The sequence below is a fragment of the Erithacus rubecula genome (assembly GCF_903797595.1).
Source record: "Erithacus rubecula genome assembly, chromosome: 27".
NCBI classification, from domain to species: domain Eukaryota; kingdom Metazoa; phylum Chordata; class Aves; order Passeriformes; family Muscicapidae; genus Erithacus; species Erithacus rubecula.
This window is the reverse complement of record NC_136679.1, coordinates 1853523-1876393: the sequence shown is the minus strand read 5'-3', so window position 1 is coordinate 1876393 and position 22871 is coordinate 1853523. Positions and strand designations below refer to the sequence as shown.

The 22871-nt window shown below is 47.0% G+C and overlaps 2 protein-coding genes and 1 long non-coding RNA gene across 4 annotated transcripts; all 3 read left to right on the top strand.

The window, feature by feature from the left end:
- Positions 1 to 84: 84 nt before the first annotated feature.
- On the top strand, positions 85 to 812 carry LOC306813051. The gene is made up of 2 exons (XR_013776931.1): positions 85 to 199; positions 326 to 812. It is a non-coding gene; the product is annotated as an uncharacterized lncRNA (long non-coding RNA).
- A 723-nt stretch (positions 813 to 1535) lies between these two features.
- On the top strand, positions 1536 to 19489 carry TOP2A (DNA topoisomerase II alpha). Its single transcript, XM_079328050.1, has 35 exons — positions 1536 to 1663; positions 2000 to 2143; positions 2319 to 2409; positions 2838 to 2901; positions 3317 to 3462; positions 4069 to 4166; positions 4462 to 4674; positions 4866 to 5039; positions 5232 to 5333; positions 5762 to 5903; positions 6013 to 6147; positions 6416 to 6573; positions 6971 to 7096; positions 7540 to 7650; positions 7744 to 7849; positions 8231 to 8340; positions 9072 to 9164; positions 9635 to 9749; positions 10036 to 10157; positions 10711 to 10859; positions 11158 to 11389; positions 11518 to 11652; positions 11754 to 11954; positions 12498 to 12693; positions 13941 to 14032; positions 14218 to 14361; positions 14484 to 14567; positions 14670 to 14867; positions 15768 to 15873; positions 16161 to 16304; positions 16726 to 16870; positions 17000 to 17061; positions 17184 to 17303; positions 18248 to 18447; positions 18853 to 19489. Exons 1-35 carry the CDS (start codon positions 1631 to 1633, stop codon positions 18988 to 18990), a joined length of 4629 nt encoding a protein of 1542 aa, XP_079184176.1. The 5' UTR covers positions 1536 to 1630; the 3' UTR covers positions 18991 to 19489.
- Positions 19490 to 20405: 916 nt separating this feature from the next.
- GJD3 (gap junction protein delta 3) lies at positions 20406 to 22674 on the top strand. 2 transcript variants are annotated; one of them, XM_079328068.1, is made up of 2 exons: positions 20406 to 20899; positions 21160 to 22674. In XM_079328068.1, the coding sequence occupies exon 2, from the start codon at positions 21187 to 21189 to the stop codon at positions 21904 to 21906; it is 720 nt and encodes a 239-aa protein (XP_079184194.1). In that variant the 5' UTR covers positions 20406 to 20899; positions 21160 to 21186; the 3' UTR covers positions 21907 to 22674. The 2 variants fall into 2 exon arrangements, with proteins under 2 accessions (XP_079184194.1, XP_079184193.1); XM_079328067.1 differs by having other exon boundaries at positions 20410 to 20899; positions 21180 to 22674.
- The last annotated feature ends 197 nt before the right edge of the window (positions 22675 to 22871 follow it).

Here is a 22871-nt window from a genome sequence, read left to right as displayed (position 1 = left end):
AGCTGACAGAACCAAGAGGATGTTATTGCCCTCATGGTGGGGACAAAATCATTCCCTTGGCTCAGTACCATGGCTTGTGCCCACAGGGGCAGCTGCTGGCAAAGTCCTGGAGCTCCCTGTTTGGGGGTCAGTCTGGTGCTGCCCTGCAGGGTCCCATCTACTCCTTCAATGGGCGCAACATCCTGATGGATCCCCTCTGGTGAGTGGGCACAGGGTCCTGATGGGTGCCCCTGTGTGGGAGCTGCACTGGGGGGTCTGTGCTGCAGAAGAACAGGGGTTCCCCAGTGTGCCCCCAGCCCCTCTCTCACCCCATCCCCACCCACAGGCCCCAAGAGCTGGCCTGGCACGGCTCCACACCGCGGGGTGGCCATGCCCGCCGGTGGGATTGCCAGGGCTGGCGCAGCTCTGGCACAGCCCAGGGCATGGCCACTGCCCTGGCTGGGGGCCGGCTGCTGGCTGGGCACCGGCACAACTGCTCCACGCCGCTGGCCGTGCTCTGCATCGAGGTGGCTTTTCCTTACCGGCACATGTGGTGACAATGGTGACACCCAACCAGGCATTCCTCCAGTCCTGTGTGGATGGGGAATGTCCCTGGGAGCAGCATGGGCGGTGTTGGAGCTGTGCCACAGCATTGAAGGGACACCGGGTCCACATCCAGGCTGTGCCATGCCCAGCGCCAGTTGTGCCATCTCACAGATCCCTGTGCCATGGGGCAATGCCAGGCTGTGCCTGCAGCATTCCACCCCAGCTGGTGTCAACAGGGTCACCACTCAGAAATAAAGATACAAAAATGTTGGGTTTTATGCTTTTTATGTTTTTTATGACACTGTGCTTTGTTCCTGGGGGACATGGCCAGCTGCAGCAAGGTGCTGATGGGACACACACAGGGATGGGAATAGGGACTGAAGGGGCTGGGAGCAGGCTCCTGTCCCCTTGGGGTTGGCAGTAACTGGGAGGGGACACCCTGCCACAGGTCTCCATGCCAGTGAGGTCTGTGTTTTGCTCCCAGAACACGTGTTCCAGTATATCCCAGTAGGTTGCCAGATCTTGCTCATTGTATTCCTGTGGGTTCTCGAGGCCTTCCCAGTGTATCCCAGTGGGTATCCAAGGTCTGTCCAGTGTACCCCAGTGCGTGCACAGGGTCTGTCCAGTGTCCCAGTCCATCGGGTCCCAGTGAGTCCCTGACGCTTTCCCAGTGTGTAGCAGTACCCCAGTGGCTCTGTCCAGTGTATTCCAGTGTGTGCCCAGGGCTTCCCAGCGTATCCCAGTGCATCCCAGTACATCCCAGTGTGTCCCAGTACATCCCACCACCAACGGCAAACGGCAGCCTCAGCGACCCGTCTCTCTTCTCTATTGGCCAGTCTCGCTGCCCATCTCACCTCTCTCCCTCTCGATTGGTCGGTTTGAACGAGCAGCGCGACCTCTGATTGGCCAGACGGGGAGCAGAGCTCTTCGCTGCGTGCCCGCCCCCGTGCTGCGATTGGCGGAGCTCAGGGGGCCGCGAGCGGGGATTGGCTGCGCGTTTCGGCGGGACGAGCGGAGGTTTGAAGGGGACGTTGACTCTGCTCTCGCCGCCTCAGCCGCTATCGCCGCCTCAGCCTCAGCCTCAGCCTCAGCCTCTGCCATCGCCATGGAGCTGTCGCAGTCCCCGTCGCCTCTCCGGGTGAGTCCTGCGACCGCTGCCCCCGACCCTGCGGGGCTTTGTGATCCCCCGCCACGCCGTCCCCTCAGAGTCTCGGCTCCCTCTCAGCCCCCGCCAGTTCTCCCCGGGCCCCCTCAGGGTCTCACCGGGTCCCTCGCAGCGCCCCTTGGGCCCCCTCAGGGTCTCTCCGGGCTCTTCTCTCGTCCCCTTCCTCAGCTTTCCCTCTCAGATTTCCCGCTCCTCTGCGATTCCGGTTCTTTTCGCCTCTCCATCCCCGATCCTCTCCCACTCCTCGGCCTGGCCCCCTCCTGTTCCCCTCGTTCACCTCCCTCACCGCCGCTGCCTCTCCACCGACAGCCCACGGACGAGAACATCCGTCTGAACAAGGCCGATGGCCCCAAGAAGCTCTCGGTGGAGCACATCTACCAGAAGAAGACGCAGCTGGAGCACATCCTGCTCCGGCCAGACACCTACATCGGTTCCGTGGAGCTCGTCACCCAGGTAGGAGCAGTGGGGAGCAGGGCTGAGCCCCGAGGAGTCACTAGCAGCTGCTTACAAAGCACAAAACCTCGGCTTATCAACCACAAAACACCTGCTTTACAAGCGGTTGGCACAGAAGAGGGGCTGTACCTGGGCATTTACAAATTCCTTCTCTTTTTTTTTTTTTTTTTTCCAGCAAATGTGGGTTTATGATGAAGGCGTTGGCCTCAACTGCAGAGATGTGACCTTTGTTCCTGGCTTGTACAAAATCTTTGATGAGATTCTGGGTAAGCTGACAGATCTGTTGAGTCCATGAGTGATGGGTTATTAACGGGGGTTGAATGGAAGAAACTGGAACTAAACATAAATTATCAAAAACTTATTAGCACTACTTAATAGCAAGCCATTCGTGGGAAACAAACGAAAATAACATTTTCAGAAATCCAATTACAAACCTGATTTCATTCTGCCCAAAATTCTCCTTTTTAATGTTAATGGTTGCACTGGAGGAATTCAGAGGTCATTTCCAACCTTCATAATTCCATGATAACTTGTTGTACTCCTCTTTGTAATTTGCAAAGTATTTTCATGCTGAGATGATTATTAGTAGCACTGTAGTGAGTTTTTGTGTTCATTCTACTGGAACACTTCATAGTTCATAATTTTCCCTTGATTGAGAATGTAATAAAAATACAATATTCACTTTCCTTTCTAGTCAATGCTGCAGACAACAAGCAGAGGGATAAAAACATGTCGTGCATTAAAGTCACAATTGATGTGTAAGTTTGGTTTCATTGTTGCCTTCAGCTGTTCTGCAGGGCTCTGCCGTGGGGCTGATCTGAGATAGCCCAAATTTAATTCACCAGTTGTGGAAGCTTTTCTCTCTGCTTTGTCCCCTGGCCTCTTACAGTGGGCTCACTGGGGAAATGGCTGTTCTTTCATTGCTCGTTTTCCACTTCCTCTCCCTTTTCATCCTGACTGAGCACAGGCAGAGGGTTTTGTGTGTGGGTCCATTTCAGAGCCGGCATGTGCAGATCTGGGTATTTCTGTGTTGCCTGTCCCCCCTCTGCTGGCAGCTGCTGCACTTGCTGAGCACAGATTTGTTCCTGGTGCCTTTCCCCAGAGTTTTTCGGTGACTTCTTTCACAGCTAAGCCATTTGCAGCCTATAACCAGACTTTTCTTTCCCTCCCCAGAGAGAATAACACAATCAGTGTGTGGAATAATGGGAAAGGTATCCCAGTGGTTGAACACAAAGTGGAGAAGGTCTATGTGCCTGCTCTGATCTTTGGACAGCTGCTGACATCCAGCAACTACGATGACAATGAGAAGAAAGTCACAGGTGGGGAAGGCTCAGATAGGCACTAATATCTCTGAGCAGCTCTAAGTGTGTGACATGAAGGGTGGGAAGGGGGTCCTTGATGCAGTGTGGAAACTGAAAGAGGGGAAATGTAGGTGAGATATACAGAAGAAGTTCCTCTCTTTGAGGCTGGCAAGGCTCTGGCACAGGTTGTCCAGAGAAGCTGTGGCTGCCCCATCCCTGGAAATGCCCAAGGACAGGTTGGAGAGGGCTTGAAGCAAGCTGAGCTAGTGGAAGATGTCCCTGCCTATGGCAGAAAGTGGGACTGGATGGGCTTTAAGGTCTCTTCCAATCCATTCTGTGATTCTATGCAAATGGCATTCTGAATCTATCAAGTCTCTGTGCTCTGCTCTGTTTAATTGTAATAACAGTGCAAATATGAAAACAAGGAAAATTGTCTTTGAATAATCTGTTAAACCCTAATTAAATCAAAGTTTGTAGTTGCATACTGAGCTTATAGAATATTGTTGCTTGTTGACAGTCGTCTTTGGATTGGGCTGACGTTAACAAACTCCAGTTTTTCTTGGATTCTTTTAGATGTCTTTGGACAAAGATAATAACACAAGTCTGTGTTCCTTCCAATTCTAGGGGGGAGAAATGGTTATGGAGCCAAACTGTGCAACATATTCAGCACAAAATTTACTGTGGAAACTGGATGTCGTGAATACAAGAAGTTATTCAAGCAGGTAGGAGCACTTTTCAGGGTGTTTGTACCTGAGGCTTTCAAATGAGACCCTCAGGTTTTGTTTCAAAACTCTAGGCACATGTTGCAGTCAGTTCACTGTGATTAGAGTGAATTTGATCCACCACATATAAAGGAATAATGAAATTAGCAGACAGCATCAGAATTCTGGTTTTTAAACAGAGTTGTTGTTTAATTTAAAGGTATCTGAAACACGTAAACCATCTTACTGCTTTTAAAAACTAAGGTTGATATTTGTGTGTGTTTGACTTGCAACTCACCAAAGCTCCTTTCCTCAGACTTGGACAGACAATATGGGGAAGGCTGGAGAAATGAAGCTGAAGTACTTTGATGGAGATGATTTCACCTGTGTCACTTTCCAACCTGATCTGTCCAAATTCAAAATGACTATTCTGGATAAGGACATTGTAGCACTGATGTCTCGAAGAGCCTATGATATTGCTGGATCCACAAAGGATGTCAAAGTTTTCCTGAATGGACAGAGGCTACCTGTAAGTAAGCATTGAAAAGAAAGACAAATATCTGCATTTTTTTTGTGCCATTTAATCAGTGAGATCCTGTCATCACACAGAGCAACGAAAGATGTGCAGGAGGGATTTCTGCACCTGCTTTGAAGGAGAATGTGAATTAAGTATTTATAGGAGCTGTTATCAACCAGTTGTCTGCTCTCATCTGTGTGCAGGTGAAAGGATTCCGCAGCTATGTGGACCTTTATCTGAAGGATAAGGTCGATGAAACTGGGAATGCACTCAAAGTTATCCATGAGGAAGTCAATTCCCGATGGGAAGTGTGCTTGACTTTGAGTGAAAAAGGCTTCCAGCAAGTCAGCTTTGTTAACAGCATTGCCACCACCAAGGTAACCCCTTAGTGGGTCTAGTGCCATATTTATTCTTCAGCGTTAATATTCTTTGCTGTTTGCAAGTGTATATAGAAATTAATGAAAAATGTGTTAATGTAGCAAAGAATGTGCTTAAAGTTTTAAATAGGTATTTATAGTTTTGTGGGTTGTAGTAGCCTCAATCTCAGGTCCTTGTCCCATTTTCCTCAGGGTGGCAGACATGTTGATTATGTGGCTGACCAGATCGTGACCAAACTCATTGATGTTGTGAAAAAGAAGAACAAAAATGGAGTTGGAGTGAAGCCTTTCCAGGTAAAATGTCAGAACATTGAACATTACTGCAAATTGTAACTTCAGCTTAATGCATAACTGCATTAATTAATAGCACATTTCCATTGTACGGACAATATATATAAGATTGCTAATTATGGAAGTCTCATGTTGTCCAGTTTAAATCAATTTAAACCCTTTGCTTGAGCAATGTTTTTGTAGTCATTCAAGTCAGTGCAGATGCATTAAACCTCATTGTTATCTGTTAGATAACACCTATTGAGGTGGAGAGATGCCAATTCCTTGACATCCCTAATCATCTAACACTGTTCATGAGTGTTCATTAGCTGTTCAAAATTAACAAGATGTCTATGAAAATTCCAAACCTTCAGTACTGAGTGTTCCCTCACAGTGTGATTGACAAGTGAGCTGAGCCTGTGCAAGTGTGTGATCCTTGTTGTATTTTACAGGTGAAGAACCACATGTGGATTTTTGTGAATGCCTTAATTGAAAATCCAACCTTTGACTCTCAGACTAAGGAGAACATGACTCTGCAGTCAAAGAACTTTGGCTCTACCTGTAAACTGAGTGAAAAATTCATTAAAGGCGTAAGTCCTGATATACACAGACAGCCAAGATGTCTGAAAAATATGTAACAAACATTTCTGTCATTGTTGAAGCTTTTCCCACAACTTTGGATTGGCTTTTGTATTGCAGGCAGTTGGCTGTGGCATTGTTGAAAGTATCCTAAATTGGGTAAAATTTAAAGCTCAGAACCAGCTGAATAAGAAATGTTCATCTGTGAAACACTCCAAGATTAAGGGTGTTCCTAAACTGGATGATGCCAACGATGCTGGTAAGTATTTGATATCCTCCAAAACAGTTAAAACTTGTTTGTTAAACAAAAGATTTGTCTCCTAAGGAAAAGTGAGAAGACAAAACCTGTCATTATAGTTTTACTCTCATTTTGCAGTCCCATTTACTATGATTATCCCCATTTACTGTGTGCAGTGCCAAAAAAACTGCGTTAAAAGATTATTTATACTTGTTCAGTCGTGAATGTGCAGCCTTGGATTTCATTTCTTAAGGAGAAAACTGACTCGATTTTCTTCTTTTTTTTTTAGGCAGCAAGAATTCTCTAGATTGTACACTGATCCTGACTGAGGGAGACTCAGCCAAAACTCTGGCTGTCTCTGGTCTGGGAGTGGTTGGTAGAGACAAATATGGAGTATTTCCTCTTCGTGGGAAAATCCTCAATGTCAGGGAAGCTTCTCATAAGCAGGTTGGTTGGAAAATGGTTACACTTACATGTTGGAAGGTGTGGTGTGATTTGTGCAATGAGTTGGTGCAGCTGCACCTGGAGCACTGGAACTCCAAGCAGTGTCTTAATACACCTGAGCCTTCCCTCACCTTGAGCCTGCCTCACTGGTTGAGTAGGAATATTGATTTAAGTCCTGTTCAGTGATTTGCCTGAGGGGATACTGTTCATGTTGTGGATTGGAAAATGTTTGGAATTATCTAGAATAATTTAACCATTAGAAATTGCAAGTTTCAAAACAGCAAAAAAACACCAGCAGGACAGAACTCAGCCAGTGATTCACTTATAGATAACTTTATACTTTCTTGAGCTATATTTTGAGTCTGAAAGACAAGTTTTTATTCTGTGTAATCTCTTTCAGATTATGGAAAATGCTGAAATCAACAACATCATCAAGATTGTGGGTTTGCAATATAAAAAGAACTATGAAGATCAAGAATCTTTAAAAACTCTTCGCTATGGAAAGATTATGATCATGACAGATCAGGTTAGATTCATTAAAATTGAAAGTTGTGAGAAGAAAACACTTAGAATTTAAATAAAGAGATAGGAAGAATATATTTCTCTAACTGTTGCTATTGTTGTACCAAGTTCTCTGTGTTTCTTTTTCCCATTTTACATTTTTGTGGGTCATAATGACTTTTCAGCCACAAAAAAGCAAAATAGTGAGTTACATCAAACAGCTAAACACTGTCTTTCCAGTCTGCTGATTCAAAGTCCTTGACCAGTCCCTGACACCTTTTTTCACCAAGAATCTACCTTTTCTGTTTCTCTTAATTTTCAATAATTAACACATGGCCACCTTTTAGAGGTGAAAGTTAATAGGGTCAGTTAGCTGGAATTACAGTGTCATTTACTATGAAGCCAACAATTGTAATTTCTATAATTCCATGATAAAATGTGGTTTGTTTTTTTTCTTTTATAATTCAGGATCAGGATGGATCACACATCAAAGGTTTGCTGATTAACTTCATCCATCACAATTGGCCATCTCTGCTAAGACACAATTTTTTGGAGGAATTCATTACTCCCATCATAAAGGTGAGAGGTCTGGGGAAGGATGAGGTGAATGAATGAGGATCCATTGTCCAAAAATGCCTTTCATTTCACAGTTCAAATGTTTGTCCATTGTAGGCTTCTAAAAACAAAGAAGAAATTGCCTTCTACAGCATTCCTGAGTTTGAAGAATGGAAAACCAGTACACAGAACTACAACTCATGGAAAATCAAGTACTACAAAGGTTTGTAAAAACTTAACATGGTGAAACTGATCCAAGCCAGAGCATTGATTAATCGATGCAGTCAACCTTGCTTTGCAGAAAGGATTTGGACTGGATGTCCTCCAGGTCTCTTCCCTCTCATGATATTCCAATTAGATTTCAGATATCTACAGGAATTACAGATAAAATCCAAAACTACTTCATGCCACTGCTCACTTAACTGTAATTCTTATGACTTTAGTGATACATCTTGTTTTGAAGTAACTCAAATTTTCAGGAAGTCACCTTCACACTTCATGTTCATTTGATGCATCGCAAAAACTGGGCATAGCAAAATATTTTTTTGAATTGGAACTTAATTTAGGCAAAAAGTCATTAGGATTAACTCTCCTGTCCCTGCAGGTTTGGGTACCAGCACATCAAAGGAGGCCAAAGAATACTTTGCAGATATGGCAAGACACCGAATTGGCTTCAAATATTCTGGGCCTGAAGATGATGCTGCCATCACCCTGGTAACTAACTCTTGATTTAATTGCTGGCTTACTACCTTTGGTATTTCACCTTGTAGAGGGCTCTGTATTTTCTCTTAAAATGCTCTTCAAGGCCTTTGGGCTGGAGACAATCTCTGTGTTACCAAGGCTACAGCTTTAGTTGAACCAGGAGCAGTGAATCTGCCCCTCAACCTCAGGGCAAGAGTACCCTTTTAATGATGGCTTTTAAATATAGCTTGGAACAAACTAATCACTACAAGCCAATTGACATTTTCAGACAGTATAGTAAATATTCCTTGAACATTTTTCTGGGTATTCTGATGCAGCTTTCTCCAAGTGAGATCTCCCCTTCTTCCTCCAGTGCTAAACACTGGATTAAACAGTCCTGGTTTCTGTGAACTTCACCTTAGCTGGTCTTTGATTCTTAAATATTCAGAGTTGTTAGGGAATGCCAAAAAAATCAAGTTTTCCCCCAAAATATTAAATTCCCCTCAAATCTGCTTTAGTCTTCTGTTATTATATTAAAAACCTGTGATTTTAAACCTAACTACTCTGTCTCCTATAGAGTGGTGGAAATTATGCTCTTGATACGTTTAGCTACAGAAACATTTTATTGCATTTTTTGACTCCTAAATCAGCCAGTTTAGCATGTTGTTCTCCTGGGTAAGCTCTTCCTTTTTCTCAAGTGATCCAATAGTGCACAACCACAGAATGTTCTGGAATTGAGTTACTTTTCATTTTGTAACATCCAGGCCTTTAGCAAGAAGAAGATAGAAGAGCGAAAGGAGTGGCTGACTAATTTCATGGAGGATAGAAGACAACGGAAGCTGCACGGTCTGCCAGAGGTAAAAGGTTTATGTTTATAAGGAAACTGGTTTCCAGTCTCTGCCTGGGGCTGTTCTCAGCTTCATCCCAGCACGCCAGATCTGCACACAGCTCACTCAGTGAGTCAGGTCCGGATTATAGGACGCTGAAAATGTGTCAGGATTTTGCAGAGCAGCTTTTTCTCTCATCTTATCAGTGTGTAGCCTCATTGTCAATTATCTAACTGTCAATTCGTTTTTAACTCTCATCTTTCAAGTTACTGTATCTATAGGAAAATGATAACTCAAGCAGAGGCAAATGAAGTCTTTATTTTCCCCAAAATGGGGGAAATAATGCGTGCTGGGAAGTGTTTCCCTTTGCCATGCAAAGGGGATCAGCATTTGAGCTGTATTTGGCTGGTCTTACAAGGGGTTCCCATTTCAGTGAAACTAGCCAAGAAACTGATTAGGACCTGTTATAATTAAAGCAATCTTCTCTCTGTATTTCTTAGGATTATCTGTACGGGAAGAACACTGATTACCTGACATACAACGACTTCATCAACAAGGAGTTAGTGCTGTTCTCAAACTCAGACAATGAGAGATCAATCCCATCACTTGTTGATGGTAAGTGATTTCAAAGTCATGATCTGCATGGTGTATACCCAGAACTGAGGAAATCAGAGCCAGGGAACCTTGCTGAGGTTTCAGGGTCAGTATCCTGGAGTCTGTTTTCTGCTGTCCAAGTTTTTTTCATCTTTGGATGAAATGTTTTGTCCGTTTTGTAATATATTATTGCCAGTACCATACTCAGAATCTTTAGGTGTATAAGTAGTTCTTGTATCTAGAGAGCAGAAGCCAAGTGCATCACATCACATGTCTTAACCATGAGGTCTTTTCTTTTTTCCTACAGGTTTGAAGCCAGGTCAGAGGAAAGTTCTGTTCACCTGTTTCAAACGAAACGATAAGCGGGAGGTGAAGGTTGCTCAGTTGGCTGGTTCTGTTGCTGAGATGTCCTCATACCATCATGGTGAGGTAAGAACCTGCCTGGGTGTCCAAAACACATTAAAGGAAAGGCAAAAAGCCCTTCTGTTGGTGTCAGTTACAATGCCTCTAAAGCAGAATTAGATGTTTGAGTGTGTACACCAAAAGGAAGTGGCTGTTCAGCTGTTTCCATGCTTAGTTCTTCAGCATCAATTTAATCTGACATTGGTCACTCTGCCTGTCCTGTCTGGACTTCATGGGAGCACAGCTCATTCAAAAAGTGGAACATGAAAACTACTTAATTTGTGATGGACTTAGGCAGATGTCAATAACCTTTCTGCCTGGGTCAGGACAAGTTAAGCACTACCACAAGTTTCCCTGTGGAGACCAACAGAATCTTCCACTGGAGATTTCAGAGCAGGTAGGCAGCACTAGATAGAGACATGGGTCACTAGAACACTTCAGATGGTCTTGGGATGCATTCTCCTTGAGTTTCCTTCAGTATTTCATCAATTGAATTCATCCTCTATATCAATTAAGTTATTGGTGTGAATATTACCCTGAACCATTCTGCATGTTCAGCTTTGCACCTCCTTTATTGCAGGCTGCACTGATGATGACCATCATTAACTTGGCTCAGAACTTTGTGGGCAGCAACAACCTCAACTTGCTCCAACCCATCGGTCAGTTTGGCACAAGGCTGCACGGAGGGAAAGACTCTGCCAGCCCTCGATACATCTTCACCATGCTCAGGTCAGCATTCCAGAGCTCTTACTGTCTTAAGGGACTCCATTTTACTGCAATTAGAATGAAAAACAAATTGGATTTTTCCCTTTAAAACTTCAGGCTATACTTGCATGCTCAGAGTAACAGCAATTGAAGCTAGATTCCATGATGGAAATGTGGCTATCAGTGCAGAGAATATGGAAGTGGAAGCAGGACCAAAGGGAGAAATTTGGGTGGGATAATGAGAACAAGGGAGATTTCTTTTTTCCATGGCAATCATGTTCTGTAACAAGAATTTGGGCTTAAATTCCCTTCTCTGTTCCAGTCCCCTGGCACGTTTGGTGTTCCCACCAATGGATGACAACATCCTGAAGTTCCTCTATGATGACAACCAGCGTGTGGAGCCAGAGTGGTACATGCCCATCATTCCAATGGTGCTGGTCAATGGGGCTGAAGGGATTGGTACTGGCTGGGCCTGTAAGATCCCCAACTTTGATATCAGGGACATTGTGAACAATATCCGTCGGCTGATGGATGGAGAAGAGCCACTGCCAATGGTAAATAATATAACTTAAAAACTAATGTCTTGCTTGTTAGTTTATTGAGCTCATATTGAGAATTTTATGGGCATGCTTAAAAAAAGAGGCATCCACACAAAGCTGAATCCAGTGTTTGTTCTCCTCAGCTTCCCAGTTACAAGAACTTTAAAGGCTCCATAGATGAGCTGGGACCTAATCAGTATGTGATAAGTGGTGAAGTGTCCATCCTTGATTCTACAACCATCGAGATCACTGAGCTGCCTGTCAGAACATGGACACAGGTAATAATCAGGCAATCTGCTCTGAGAATGAATGTATAGTTTGCTCTATAAAGCAAAAGGTGAGTAGTGGGGTTTGGGTCTGACTTTGTTTCTTTCCTCAGACATACAAAGAGCAGGTTCTGGAGCCGATGTTGAATGGGACTGAGAAGACCCCCCCTCTAATCACAGACTACAAAGAATATCACACAGACACCACGGTGAGGTTCGTGGTGAAGATGGCTGAAGATAAACTGGCTGAGGCTGAGGCTGTGGGGCTGCATAAGGTCTTCAAACTCCAAACAAGTTTAACATGCAACTCCATGGTACGTGACAGATTTTGCTGAAGGAATTTCTTGGTTTAACTCAGACTCTGTGGACAGCTGCAGTCGTTGCGTGAAACAAAAATTCTCTTTGGCAGTAACCTATTCACTTTGATTTTTCTGCTGTTACTGGTTTTAAATCAGCTTTCAAAGGTCAAGAGCCTGGCTTAGGAGTGGGCCCAGAGTGGATGGTTTGCCTGAAGGAGGCAAAATGATCTGAAATCACAGTTTGCAGAGCTCTTTGAGCCAGCAGCAGGGGCACTGAATGTCTGGTTCCTGACAATGTGTGAAGCTTTGATGCAAGATGTTTGTCCTGCACAGAGCTCTAAGATTCAAGTAACCTTAACTCTACTGTGTGTATTCAAGAACACTGAAATTCCAAAATTGTCTCTGCTGCTGTGCTCACAAACTGAAGTAGTTTCTACAACAACACTGAGATTTGATAATTTGTTGGTTGATAATTCAGTGGTACCATCACACCTGTGTTACAGGTAACTTTGGAATCAGTTTTATCAATAACACCCATGTTCTTTCATTTTCCTCCAGGTTCTTTTTGACCACGTGGGCTTTCTCAAGAAATACGATTCTGCTCAGGATATTCTTAAGGAGTTCTTTGAGCTCCGGCTCCGATATTACAACTTGAGGAAGGAATGGCTTATTGGGATGCTGGGTGCTGAGTCTGCAAAGCTGAGCAACCAGGCTCGCTTCATCCTGGAGAAAATAGATGGCAAAATTGTGATTGGTACGTTGTTCTTGGTGACTGGCATTGTAACTGGTAGAACTGGGTGATCTCTTGAGTTCTGTCAGCACCCCCTCAGCCCCAGGCTGGCTTTTATAAACCACACCAGGGCTTATCTCTGTTCTGGTGACATCCAAGAGGAAAGTGCTTCACAGAGTATCCTTGGTCTGTGTATTATGCACATAATAATGACAATGGGACACTTATGCAGCTTTTCTGCTCTGTGTTTGAGAATTTTTGAGAGAATTTTTTAATAGTTTAGCAATAATTCCCATTTATTTCTGACTTGGTAGGAGTAAGAGTTAATTATCTGTGGGTTTAGAAAGGGGCAGTGTTTGCTGTAAAAATCTGTATCTCTCTCCATTATCTTTGTGAACCTCTGCAAAAATACTCCAAATCACATTCTCAGTGGACTGCGGGTTCAAACTTAGATGATACTCGAGCAGCAGCATCTGAGAATCATGAGCTAGAAAAAGAAGCAGATCTTTGTTCCCAACATACCCATTTTTCAATCAACTTTTCCCCCTCGGTGTAAAAGGCGGGCTGTGTTCCGCTGCCTTCACCGAGGATGTGGCCAGACAACGTGTCATAAGATGCTTTGTGGTTTGTGTCTGAAGGCAGCCCAGTAATCCCAGCAGCCCAAGCCTGTCTGACTGAACTCAGCAAGAGAAATAATTCCCCTGAAATGCATTTTCTTGGGTTTTTGTAATAAGTAGTTCCAAGGCTGCCAGAGCTGGCTTCATTTGTATTTGTGTCTCATGGTTGAGGGCTTCTGATACCTTAAAAAGGAGCAAATTCCAGCTGAACCATTTCCAGTGGTTGAGCACTTAGAGCATAAATTTCCCGAGTGATGTTTAATGAGGTACAAGCTATACCAAGCTATCAAGGGTTTCTTCTCCACCTGCCTGTCATGATGAAACCTGGTTTATACCATCATATCTTTTTTTCCCCAAGTTCAAAAACTACTTAAAGCAGGGGGAAATGCATGTATGGAAACACAGAAAAATATTAACATTGGTTTGGCTGGTACAGGAGCAATTCTTCCCTGACAACTCACCTTCTAAATAGGAGTTTTTCAGGTGTTGTTCAGGCTCTTCCACATGTCCCAGATGTGATGTGGAAAGGCTGGTTTGGGGCTCTGTAGGATGCTGAGCAGCTACAACCACAGGATCCAAACTAAAAAGCTCATCTGTTGCTGACAGCGACTGGTAATGAGCACTGAGTGACAATCCTGAAATGTCTGTTTGCAGAAAACAAACCCAAGAAAGAGCTGATTCAAGTTCTTATCCAGAGAGGGTATGAGTCTGATCCAGTGAAGGCTTGGAAGGAGGCTCAAAACAAGGTAATGCCTCAATCATCCTCTGAATATGCCCAAACTGGCCCTGAGCTCTGAGGCTTCATAATCCTTAGAGAGGCACAAGTTGCTTTTCAATTAGCAGGATTCAAGGGCTTCCTTGTTTGATCAGTAGCCCTACCCATGTGTGTCAGGGTTTTTGTTGACTATGTTTGTTTCAAATCCATATTTAGGATGAAGAGGAGGAGGAGGAAGAAGGAAATGACAAAGAACCAGCTGCAGCCTCTGGCCCAGACTTCAACTACCTGCTGAACATGCCCCTGTGGTATCTGACCAAGGAGAAGAAAGATGAGCTCTGCAAGCAGAGAGATAACAAAGTATGTGCCTTCCTTTCCTTATAAAAACATTGTATTTTTATATATTATGTATTATATAGTTTATTTTTTGGCTGATAGATTGAAATGTGTTACTAATGGTTATGATCTGTGATTGCCTTTAGGAAAAGGAACTGGAAAACCTTAAATGCAAGAGTGCCTCTGACCTGTGGAAGGAAGACCTTGCTGCCTTCATTGAAGAACTAGATGTATGTTGATGCTCAGTGCAGACAATCAACTCCCTCATCTTACCCACCAGCCCTTTATTGACATTTGTATTTTTTGGTGTTATTTTATGCTTCCCTCTGCAGGTAGTGGAGGCCAAGCAAGCACAGGACGAGAGTGCAGGGATTGTTGGCAAACCTTTGAAGGTGAAAGGAGGAAAAGCAAAGGTGAAGAAAACCCAGCTGGCAGAAGTAATGCCATCCCCTCATGGCATCAGGGTTGTTCCTCGGATCACTGCTGAGATGAAGGCAGAGGCAGAGAAGAAAACTAAAAAGAAAGTAAAGGTAAAAAGGAACATTCCAAATGCTCAATCTTCCTTTACATCCTCTTCAATACAACCCTAAAGAAATGTGAGTCCTTGTTAGCTGGACTTGTCCTGTTGAGGCAGTTGTTCAGGGAGAAGGACAGGATCTCAGGATTTGGGAATAGGGGTGTCAGTCTGAAGGAGAACAGACTCACATACCAGGAGATGGCTTAGAGGGAAATTTTTGGCACATTGCAGTGCCAGGGATGGGCTGGTAGCTCAGAAAAGGGGGTGGATGCAAGTAAGGTTGTTCCAGGTGTCTTGGGAATTTGATAAACCCTGTAGCAGGCAGGAAGCACAGCCAGTACATTCCCTTCTCCAGAACAGCCTTTGCATTCCCAGCAATGCTTTCACCCACTTAATGCCATCATTGTTTTCCATATCAAGGAGATAAAAAAGATTGAACTCTTTTTATAGGACTAGTTGAAATTGTGCTATTCAGCCATTTCCAACAGAGAGATATAACCCATCCCCTCCCTCACCTGTTTGGCCCTGGAAGCCACACAGGTCACTCATTTCCTCCACATGATTCCACTTAATTTTTCCAAATAACTCCCATTTTTGTTTTTATCCCACTCTGTCCAGTCCTGCATCCCCATCCCCCCCAGAGCCAGCACACAGCAGAGTGCTCAGGATTGGGGCCAGAGTTCCTGTTTTTGTTCATGTTGGATTTTGCCTTTTAAGTCACCTGATTTGGGGGCAAATCCTGTCCAATTTACAGATCCTGCCTGCAATCATTTCTACACAGAGTTTATTCCACAGACTCAGGCTTCTTGTACCACTAACTTTTACATGGCTAAAATAAGCAGCTCCTTCCTCCATTACCCCGTGTGCCTCTTCTCTGTGTGACTCACTGTTTGGTATCTGCTTGCATCTGCAGAGTGAAAAAACTGAATTTGATGAGAATCAGGATGAAAACACATCTGGAGAGAAGGAATCTGCAGGCCTGAAGAAGAGATTAATGCAGAAGGTGAAGACTGAGCAAGGTAAATACTATGATGTTATTCCCTCCAAGGGAAAGAAAGGAGTGGGCTGTCAGTTTGGTTATCTGACCTCTTCCTGAAGGTGGTGAGCAACACCTAGGATCAGTAGTTTTGGAAAAACTAGGTGAGAAAGTGATGCTGGATAACAGTCAAGCAGGATAGATTCCTATTTCTCTTTGTTTAAACCAGAATCCTCTGAATTTAATATCTTTCTTAGCTGAGCTTGAACTGCTGAGCCTAAACTACCCATGGAAGTTTGCTGGTTCATCCTACCTCTCAATATTTTTCAGGAGGCAAGAGACAAGCCACTCTCCCCTTCAAACCATTGAAGAAAACCAAGAAACGAAACCCTTGGTCTGACTCAGGCTCTGATTCAGAAGAGTCTGATTTTGAGACACTTCCTCAAAGAGAGAGAGTGGTTCGCCAGGCAGCAGGTGAGTGAGGACATGGATGCAGGACAGGAGATGGAACAGACTATTTATGGATCTCCCAGCTCAGATCACATTTAGAAATCATCTTCAAAAGGCTTCTTTATTTTACTGTCTGAAGCTATTAAATATTTCTATCATTTGTGCACATTTTTAAGGAAAAGCAGAAATGGGCAACTAGAGAAATATGGCTATTGGGTTTAATTACACAACTGTCTTGGCAAATTAAATGTGTTGTGGGTGAGGTTGGAAGACTCCAAATGACAGAACACACTTGTCATTTGGAGTCTTCTCCCTGGCAAACCCAGCATCTGCTTGTTTTTATTCAGACCTTTATTTTTTAATAACTGTAGCTAAAATATTGAACAAGAAACAGAGCTGCATATTGCCAAATGTGTAAAATAACACATCTGTGTCCTTCCATTAGCCAAAGTCAAGCCCATAGTCATTTTGGACTCAAATCCCTCCAGCTCAGATGAGGAGTCTGAATTCCAGGGTGACAGTGAAGGCAACTCTGAATCGGACACAAACTCTAAGAAAAAGGCTCCTCCCAAGCCCAAACCTGCTCCCAAGTGAGTATTTTTCCATAATCACTGGAAATTAGTTGTGCTTAATGCTACACAAAAATTAAAAGTGATTTTTTAATGCCCCTATTTAGTGCATCATAAACTGAATTAAAAACTTAAGGGTTTGTTTTCCAGGGAAACCACTGAAAAAGCAGCAAAAGCTCCCAAACAAAAGGCAGTGCCAAGTGCTGTCCCCGGTGAGTGTGAGACCTCTAAACTAGTGCATTGCCCTGTAACCCCTCAGCAGTGCACAGGGAAGAGCAGAGGGGATAACTTGGCTGTTCCAGGCTGACTTTCTGCTTTCCTTATCCCATTCCAGTCCAAGATGTCCCTGAGGACAAGGTGAGCCAGGATCCCCCAGCTCCATCCGTCCCGCTGCCGAGCACCAAGGCTGTGCCCAAAAAACCTGCAGCAGCCAAGAAGGCTGGAGCCACCAAGGGTAAGGGCAGCTCAGCAACAGCAGTTCTAGAGAACAATTATAATTCCTGTGGGAAACAGGCCGAGTGATGGCCTGGGCAACTGGAGTTTGCATTTCAGCAAAGATCTGAGGTTTGTGGCAGAGGTTCTCTGGTTGTCGTGTTTGAGGTCTGTTTCCAAACATATCATGTTCTAGTTCATGTTGGACATGCTTGGAGGGAGGGAATTTAAGTTTGGGAACAGGAAAAGTGAATGCTTCCTACAGTGCTATGTAATATTTGGCAGGGATAATCTGAGTGGAATTTGTGTCTTGCAGTCAATGTCTTTTTGGAAGAAAGCTGCCTTGGCCAGGCAAACTTTTGGGGGTAGTTTGATCTATTCAGTGCTGGATCCATCTCATCCATCTCCAGCATGTGACTTGGGGTTTTTTAAACTCAGCTGCCACACTCTGACACTGTTTTGTATATTCCAAATGGAATCGACTTGGTGTTGATCCCAGCAGGAAAATAGTGTTACTTCCACTCCTAAATTGAGAAAGCATGTTATCACTCTGAAATGACCTGAACTGGAAGTTGTGCTTTAAGATGCTCTTTTAAAAAATGAAAATATAGGTAAAAAGGAATTCAGTGAGTGTTTGGGAAATTCCTTCCTCCCTGTGCAGGATTTTGAAGGACTGAGATGGGTTATGAAGCCTTGAGAGATCAGGACATTTCAATCTGAAATAGTCTGTAAATTGCTTTGGGGATGCTTTAATTTGATCCTCTAAATGTAGCAGAACTGAGCAGATAAACAACCTCATTCCTCACATCTGTGGGAGAGGGATCTTTCTAGAAAACCCAGCTTCAAACAGAGACGACCTGTGCACTGACCCTGCAGCAGCACAGAGCCTGTTTCTGTTGGAAGTAATTCCCAAACTGGGAATGAGAGAGGAGCAAAACAGGGGTTTAACAACGTGTTCTGTTGCAGACAACCAGCCCTCCATCATGGATATCCTGGCCAAGAAAAAGGCTGCACCCAAAGCCAAGCCAGCAGCAAAGGAGGGACCCCAGCGTGCTGAGGGTGACAATGCCAAGGGGAGGAAGGTCATGAAGAGGCAGCCAAGCTGTTTGGATTCAGATTCTGATTCGGATTTTGGCTCCAAGCCTGCCAAATCTGTTGCATCAAAGGTTTGTGTAATGCCATCAGTGCTCAGGGAACTGCAGAGTGCTGGGGTGGGTTCTTCTGGCAGGAAGAGCTGGTGGAGGTTGAACCTCTACCTGGGTGTGGGGAGTGGGGTCATAGAATCATGGAATATTCTGAGCTGGAAGGGATCTAAGGGATCACAGAGTCCAACTCCCAGCCCTGCACAGGACACCCCAGCAATCCCACCCTGTGCCTGAGGGTGTTGTCCAAGTGCTCCTGGAGCTCTGTCAGCCTTGGGGCAGTGCCCACCCTCTCTCTGGGATTTCCCTGATAAGGGTCAGACACCCTGGATCCTTGGTCCTCAAACCCCCACCATCCCCATGGCACGGTGGGTGTGTGTGGTGCTCATTGTGCTCAGATCCATGATTCCTCTCCTGCTTTCCCTCCAGAAATCCAAGCTACAGGACAACACCTTCACCATTGACTCTGATGACAAAAGCCCTGAACCTCAGCCCCGTGCCAGGCCCGGCCGCCTCAAGAAACCTGTCCAGTACCTGGAGGAGTCCTCTGATGATGATATATTTTGAGTTTTTAGGAAAATTTTAAACTCCACAGTGAGCCTTCAGCAGCACTCCAGAGCTCCCACCAAAGACCCACCTCAGCCCAGGAAATCTTCACCTGAGCTGCTCCTAAAATGTTCGTGATAGGTGAACACAGCTCGTTTTTTCTTGGGTTTAAATAAGCTAGATTTGTTTAAACAGGAACATCCCTTTTTGGTGAACACTGGAGCCACGTGCCCAGCAAGTGCTGCCACACTTCCCTCTTCCCATTATTTGACACTTTGTGGTCATTTTAGTGTTCAAGTTGACTTTAGAACATGCCAAACCCTTTCAAATTTATACATCCCTCTTGAAATATCTTATAGTACTAAAATACATTAATTTTTAATTCCACCACCCAACACAGGTGAACTGGAATCATTTTCCCAGCACTATTCCTTCTCTTTGTAAATATTTTCTGTGTTTTTTCTTGTTGTCCTGTGTTTGTTCGTTTATGTATTTTGTCTAATAAAAATGTTTTTCCATATTTTCTTTTATTTATTTCACTGAACTTGTGTGTTTTTAGGGAAATAACTGCAGAGCTTATGCAAAGCCCTCTCTCTGTCAGAGCAGAGGGCTTGGCACACGCTCTGGGGGTGCTGGACTGGTTGGCCACTTCCCCACTGCCTGTGGCCACTGTGGCTGCACAGCTGAATTCTTGTGAACACCCCTGTGGTCCCAGCACGGGGGGAGCTGCTTGCCCAGAGAGCAGCTGTGGTTGCCCCATCCCTGGAAGCATCTACGGCCAGGTTGGAGCAACATGATCTAGTGGAAGATATCCCTGCCTATGGAAGGGGATGGGAGTGGATGAGCTCTTAGCTCCTTTCCCATCAAACCATTCCATGATCCCATGAAACCCCAGGGCCCCCCGTGCTATCGGTGCTGTGCTGGAAGCCAGTCAAGTGTGGAAAGCACTGTCAGATTTTCCACTGGCTCTGGAGAGCGTCTCCGGCGCGTCCCCTCCGAGGGCCGGGCTATTTACAGCTGCTCTTGCTGCACAACACGACCCAGGACAGAGCCACGGGTGGGTTGTGGGGCTGCTCTCAGACTCTGCCATCACCCTCGTGTGGATGTAGAGCTCTGGGAACAGAGTGGGCCACAGAGTCTGCACCAGGAGTTTCCCATCCTAAAACCTTGGATGGGGTGCTGGGGATGTTGTTTGGATGTGAGGTGGGTTCTGGGCATCAGGCACTGACCCACACAGTGGGTGGATTGTACATCCCCAAGGAGTGATGGGGGTCTGAGGGTGACCTGTGTTGGCTCCCATTACTGGAAAGGGGATCTGTCAGCACTGGGCAGGGGTTGGCAGGAGCCCCGGCTGTGCCACACAGGATTTTGTAGGGATTAGTCTACGTGTGCCAGAGCTGGGAAAACCTGGGAAAATCCATGGGATCCCCAACAGTCCTGGCACAGTGTTCTGGGGCAGAGAGAACTGGTACCAGCTGTGAGCATCTGCCAGGCACTGCAGAGCCAGGTGTACCCAGGGCTGGAGCTGCAGCAGCAGGGCTGGGTGTACCCAGGCTCTGATGGGTCAGGGGGGTGATACCAGCACAGGGAGGCTTCTGGGGGCTGAGTGCTCCAGCCTGGGGACCCTGAGGCTCTGTGGGTTTGGGAAGGACAAAGTTTGGGAGCATTTCTGCACTGGGAGAGTCACCAACCTGCACCCTAGGCAGCTGCTGGCCCTGGGCAGGGCAGCTTTTGTCCTCGAGCCCTAACAGCAGTGCTGAGCCCTTCCCTCCCTCCGGGCGCCCCTGCGCCTGCCCCTTTAAAAGGACTCCAGGCGTGGCTGTGGGACCATTATTCCATCCCAGCTGGACAAAGAGACTGGACAGTCCGGGACAGCCCTGGACAGCCGGCGCCAGCAGCGCTGGCACACCGTGGAACGCAGCCTCCGCAGGTACGGGGCTGTTGTGGGGGGTCACAGCTCAGCCAGGCCGAGCTGTGCAGGGGGGACAAGGGATGGGGAAGCTGCTGCTCCTGCTCCTTTTGGTGTCCTTGGACCCATCCCTGGGGGAGCGAGCACTGAGCACAGCGGGTGCCTGGGGACAGTTCTGAGCTGGGCTGGCAGTGCCTGGGCTCCCTCCCGTGAGTGGGGATGCCGTGGTGCGTTTGGGAATGGAGGGACGATGGAAAGGTCCGACCCTGCGTCCCCCCTAGCACTGACCCCGCTCCCGCAGCGCGGCCATGGGCGAGTGGGGCTTCCTGAGCTCGCTGCTGGACGCCGTGCAGGAGCACTCGCCCATGGTGGGCCGCTTCTGGCTGGTGGTGATGCTCCTCTTCCGCATCCTGGTCCTGGCCACCGTGGGCAGCGACGTCTTCGAGGACGAGCAGGAGGAGTTCGTGTGTAACACCCAACAGCCGGGCTGCAAACCCGTGTGCTACGACGCCGCTTTCCCCATCTCCCACTATCGCTTCCTCGTCTTCCACGTCGTCGTGCTCTCGGCGCCCGCCGCCCTTTTCGTCATCTTCGCCGTGCACCAGGCGGCCAAGCCGGGGCGCGGGGGGGCTCCGGGCCAGCGCGCCCGCCGCCTCCAGCCCTTCTACGTGGGCAGCGTGGTGGCCCGGATCGCGGCCGAGCTGGGCTTCCTGCTGGGCCAGGCGCTGCTCTACGGCTTCAGGGTGCAGCCGCTCTTCGTCTGCCGCCGCCGGCCCTGCCCGCACCGCGTCGATTGCTTCGTCTCCCGCCCCACCGAGAAAACCGTCTTCATCCATTTCTACTTCGTGGTGGGGCTGGTGTCGGCGCTGCTCAGCCTGGCCGAGCTCGCCCACCTGCTGCGCAAGGGGCCCCCGGCGCGGCCCGGCTGCTGCCCCCGGCCCCAGGAGCGGGGCGCGGCTCCGGGGCAGCCGGCGGGGGCTGCGGAGGGACCCCGGGGTCCCCAGCCGCGGGGGGACCTCACCGTGTGACCGCTGCCGCTGCTGGGACCGCTCTCAGCCCGGATCTCCCTGCCCCAGAGGGGTCTCGGCTCTGGTCGTACAAGGGAACCCGGGCCGGGCCGGGCTGGGCTGGGCTGGGCTGGGCTGGGCTGGGCTGTGCCCCGCTGCCCCCGGTTCCTGTTGTGACCGGCGGATGGGCCTCACCCGGCAGCTGCTGGAAAAAAAAATACGGACAAAAAGAAAACAAACAGGTCCCATCCCTGCATAGTGGCAGGAACACCCCTGACCCCCCATCCCAGCACGGAGGGGGGACAGGGCTGTCCCCAGACTTTGTGCTGGGAGTGGTACAAATGCGTCAGGGCTGGTCCCTGGCATAGAGGGACATGACTGTGGCCTCAGGAGTGGGAAGAGTTTTAGAGGGCTGAGAGGGACCCCAAAGTGTTCTGTCCCAGCTTTTGGGGATGACCAGACAGGGAGAACAGTATGGGGAAGGGTCTTGGGCTGTCCCCCTGCAGCAAAGAACCCCCCCTCAATCAAGACTTGGGGTGCCACAGCCTGACCATCTCCTCCCCACCCCTGCACCCCCTCCTCCCCTGGTACCCCCACAAGAATAACGAGCCGGGCACTAGAATAAATAAACTTTATTCTGGAGCCAGCCCCCCCCAGTCCCCCCTCCCCGTCCTCCCCGTGCCGGCAGGGCCGGGCCCCCCATCCCTGCGAGGCCGGGACTGGCACCACCCTGTGCCCCCCGCAGTCCCCTCCCCGCCTGGGGGGCCGGGGCAGGGCCCGCCCGGTGCCCCCCGACTCTAAATCCACTAAAATCTCAACAACAACAACAAAAAAAAAAGAATTTAATAATAATAAACCGTGTGCCCCCCCCTCCTCCCCCGGCAGCGCCCGCCGTGCCCCCTCCACCTGCACAGGCCTAAAAACCCCTCCAAACTTTTACAAAGGTTTTAAAACGTATTTATAGATATTTATAGATATTTATATAT

What these genes read in the sequence shown, in the direction of transcription:
- TOP2A (XM_079328050.1), top strand. Translation starts at nt 1,631, where the DNA reads ATGGAGCTGTCGCAGTCCCCGTCGCCTCTCCGG. An exon ending in CAATGAGAAGAAAGTCACAG is followed by an intron (nt 3,463 to 4,068) that starts GTGGGGAAGGCT and finishes TTCCAATTCTAG; the next exon opens with GGGGGAGAAATGGTTATGGA. An exon ending in ACAAGAAGTTATTCAAGCAG is followed by an intron (nt 4,167 to 4,461) that starts GTAGGAGCACTT and finishes TCCTTTCCTCAG; the next exon opens with ACTTGGACAGACAATATGGG.
- GJD3 (XM_079328068.1), top strand. Translation starts at nt 21,187, where the DNA reads ATGGGCGAGTGGGGCTTCCTGAGCTCGCTGCTGGACGCCGTGCAGGAG.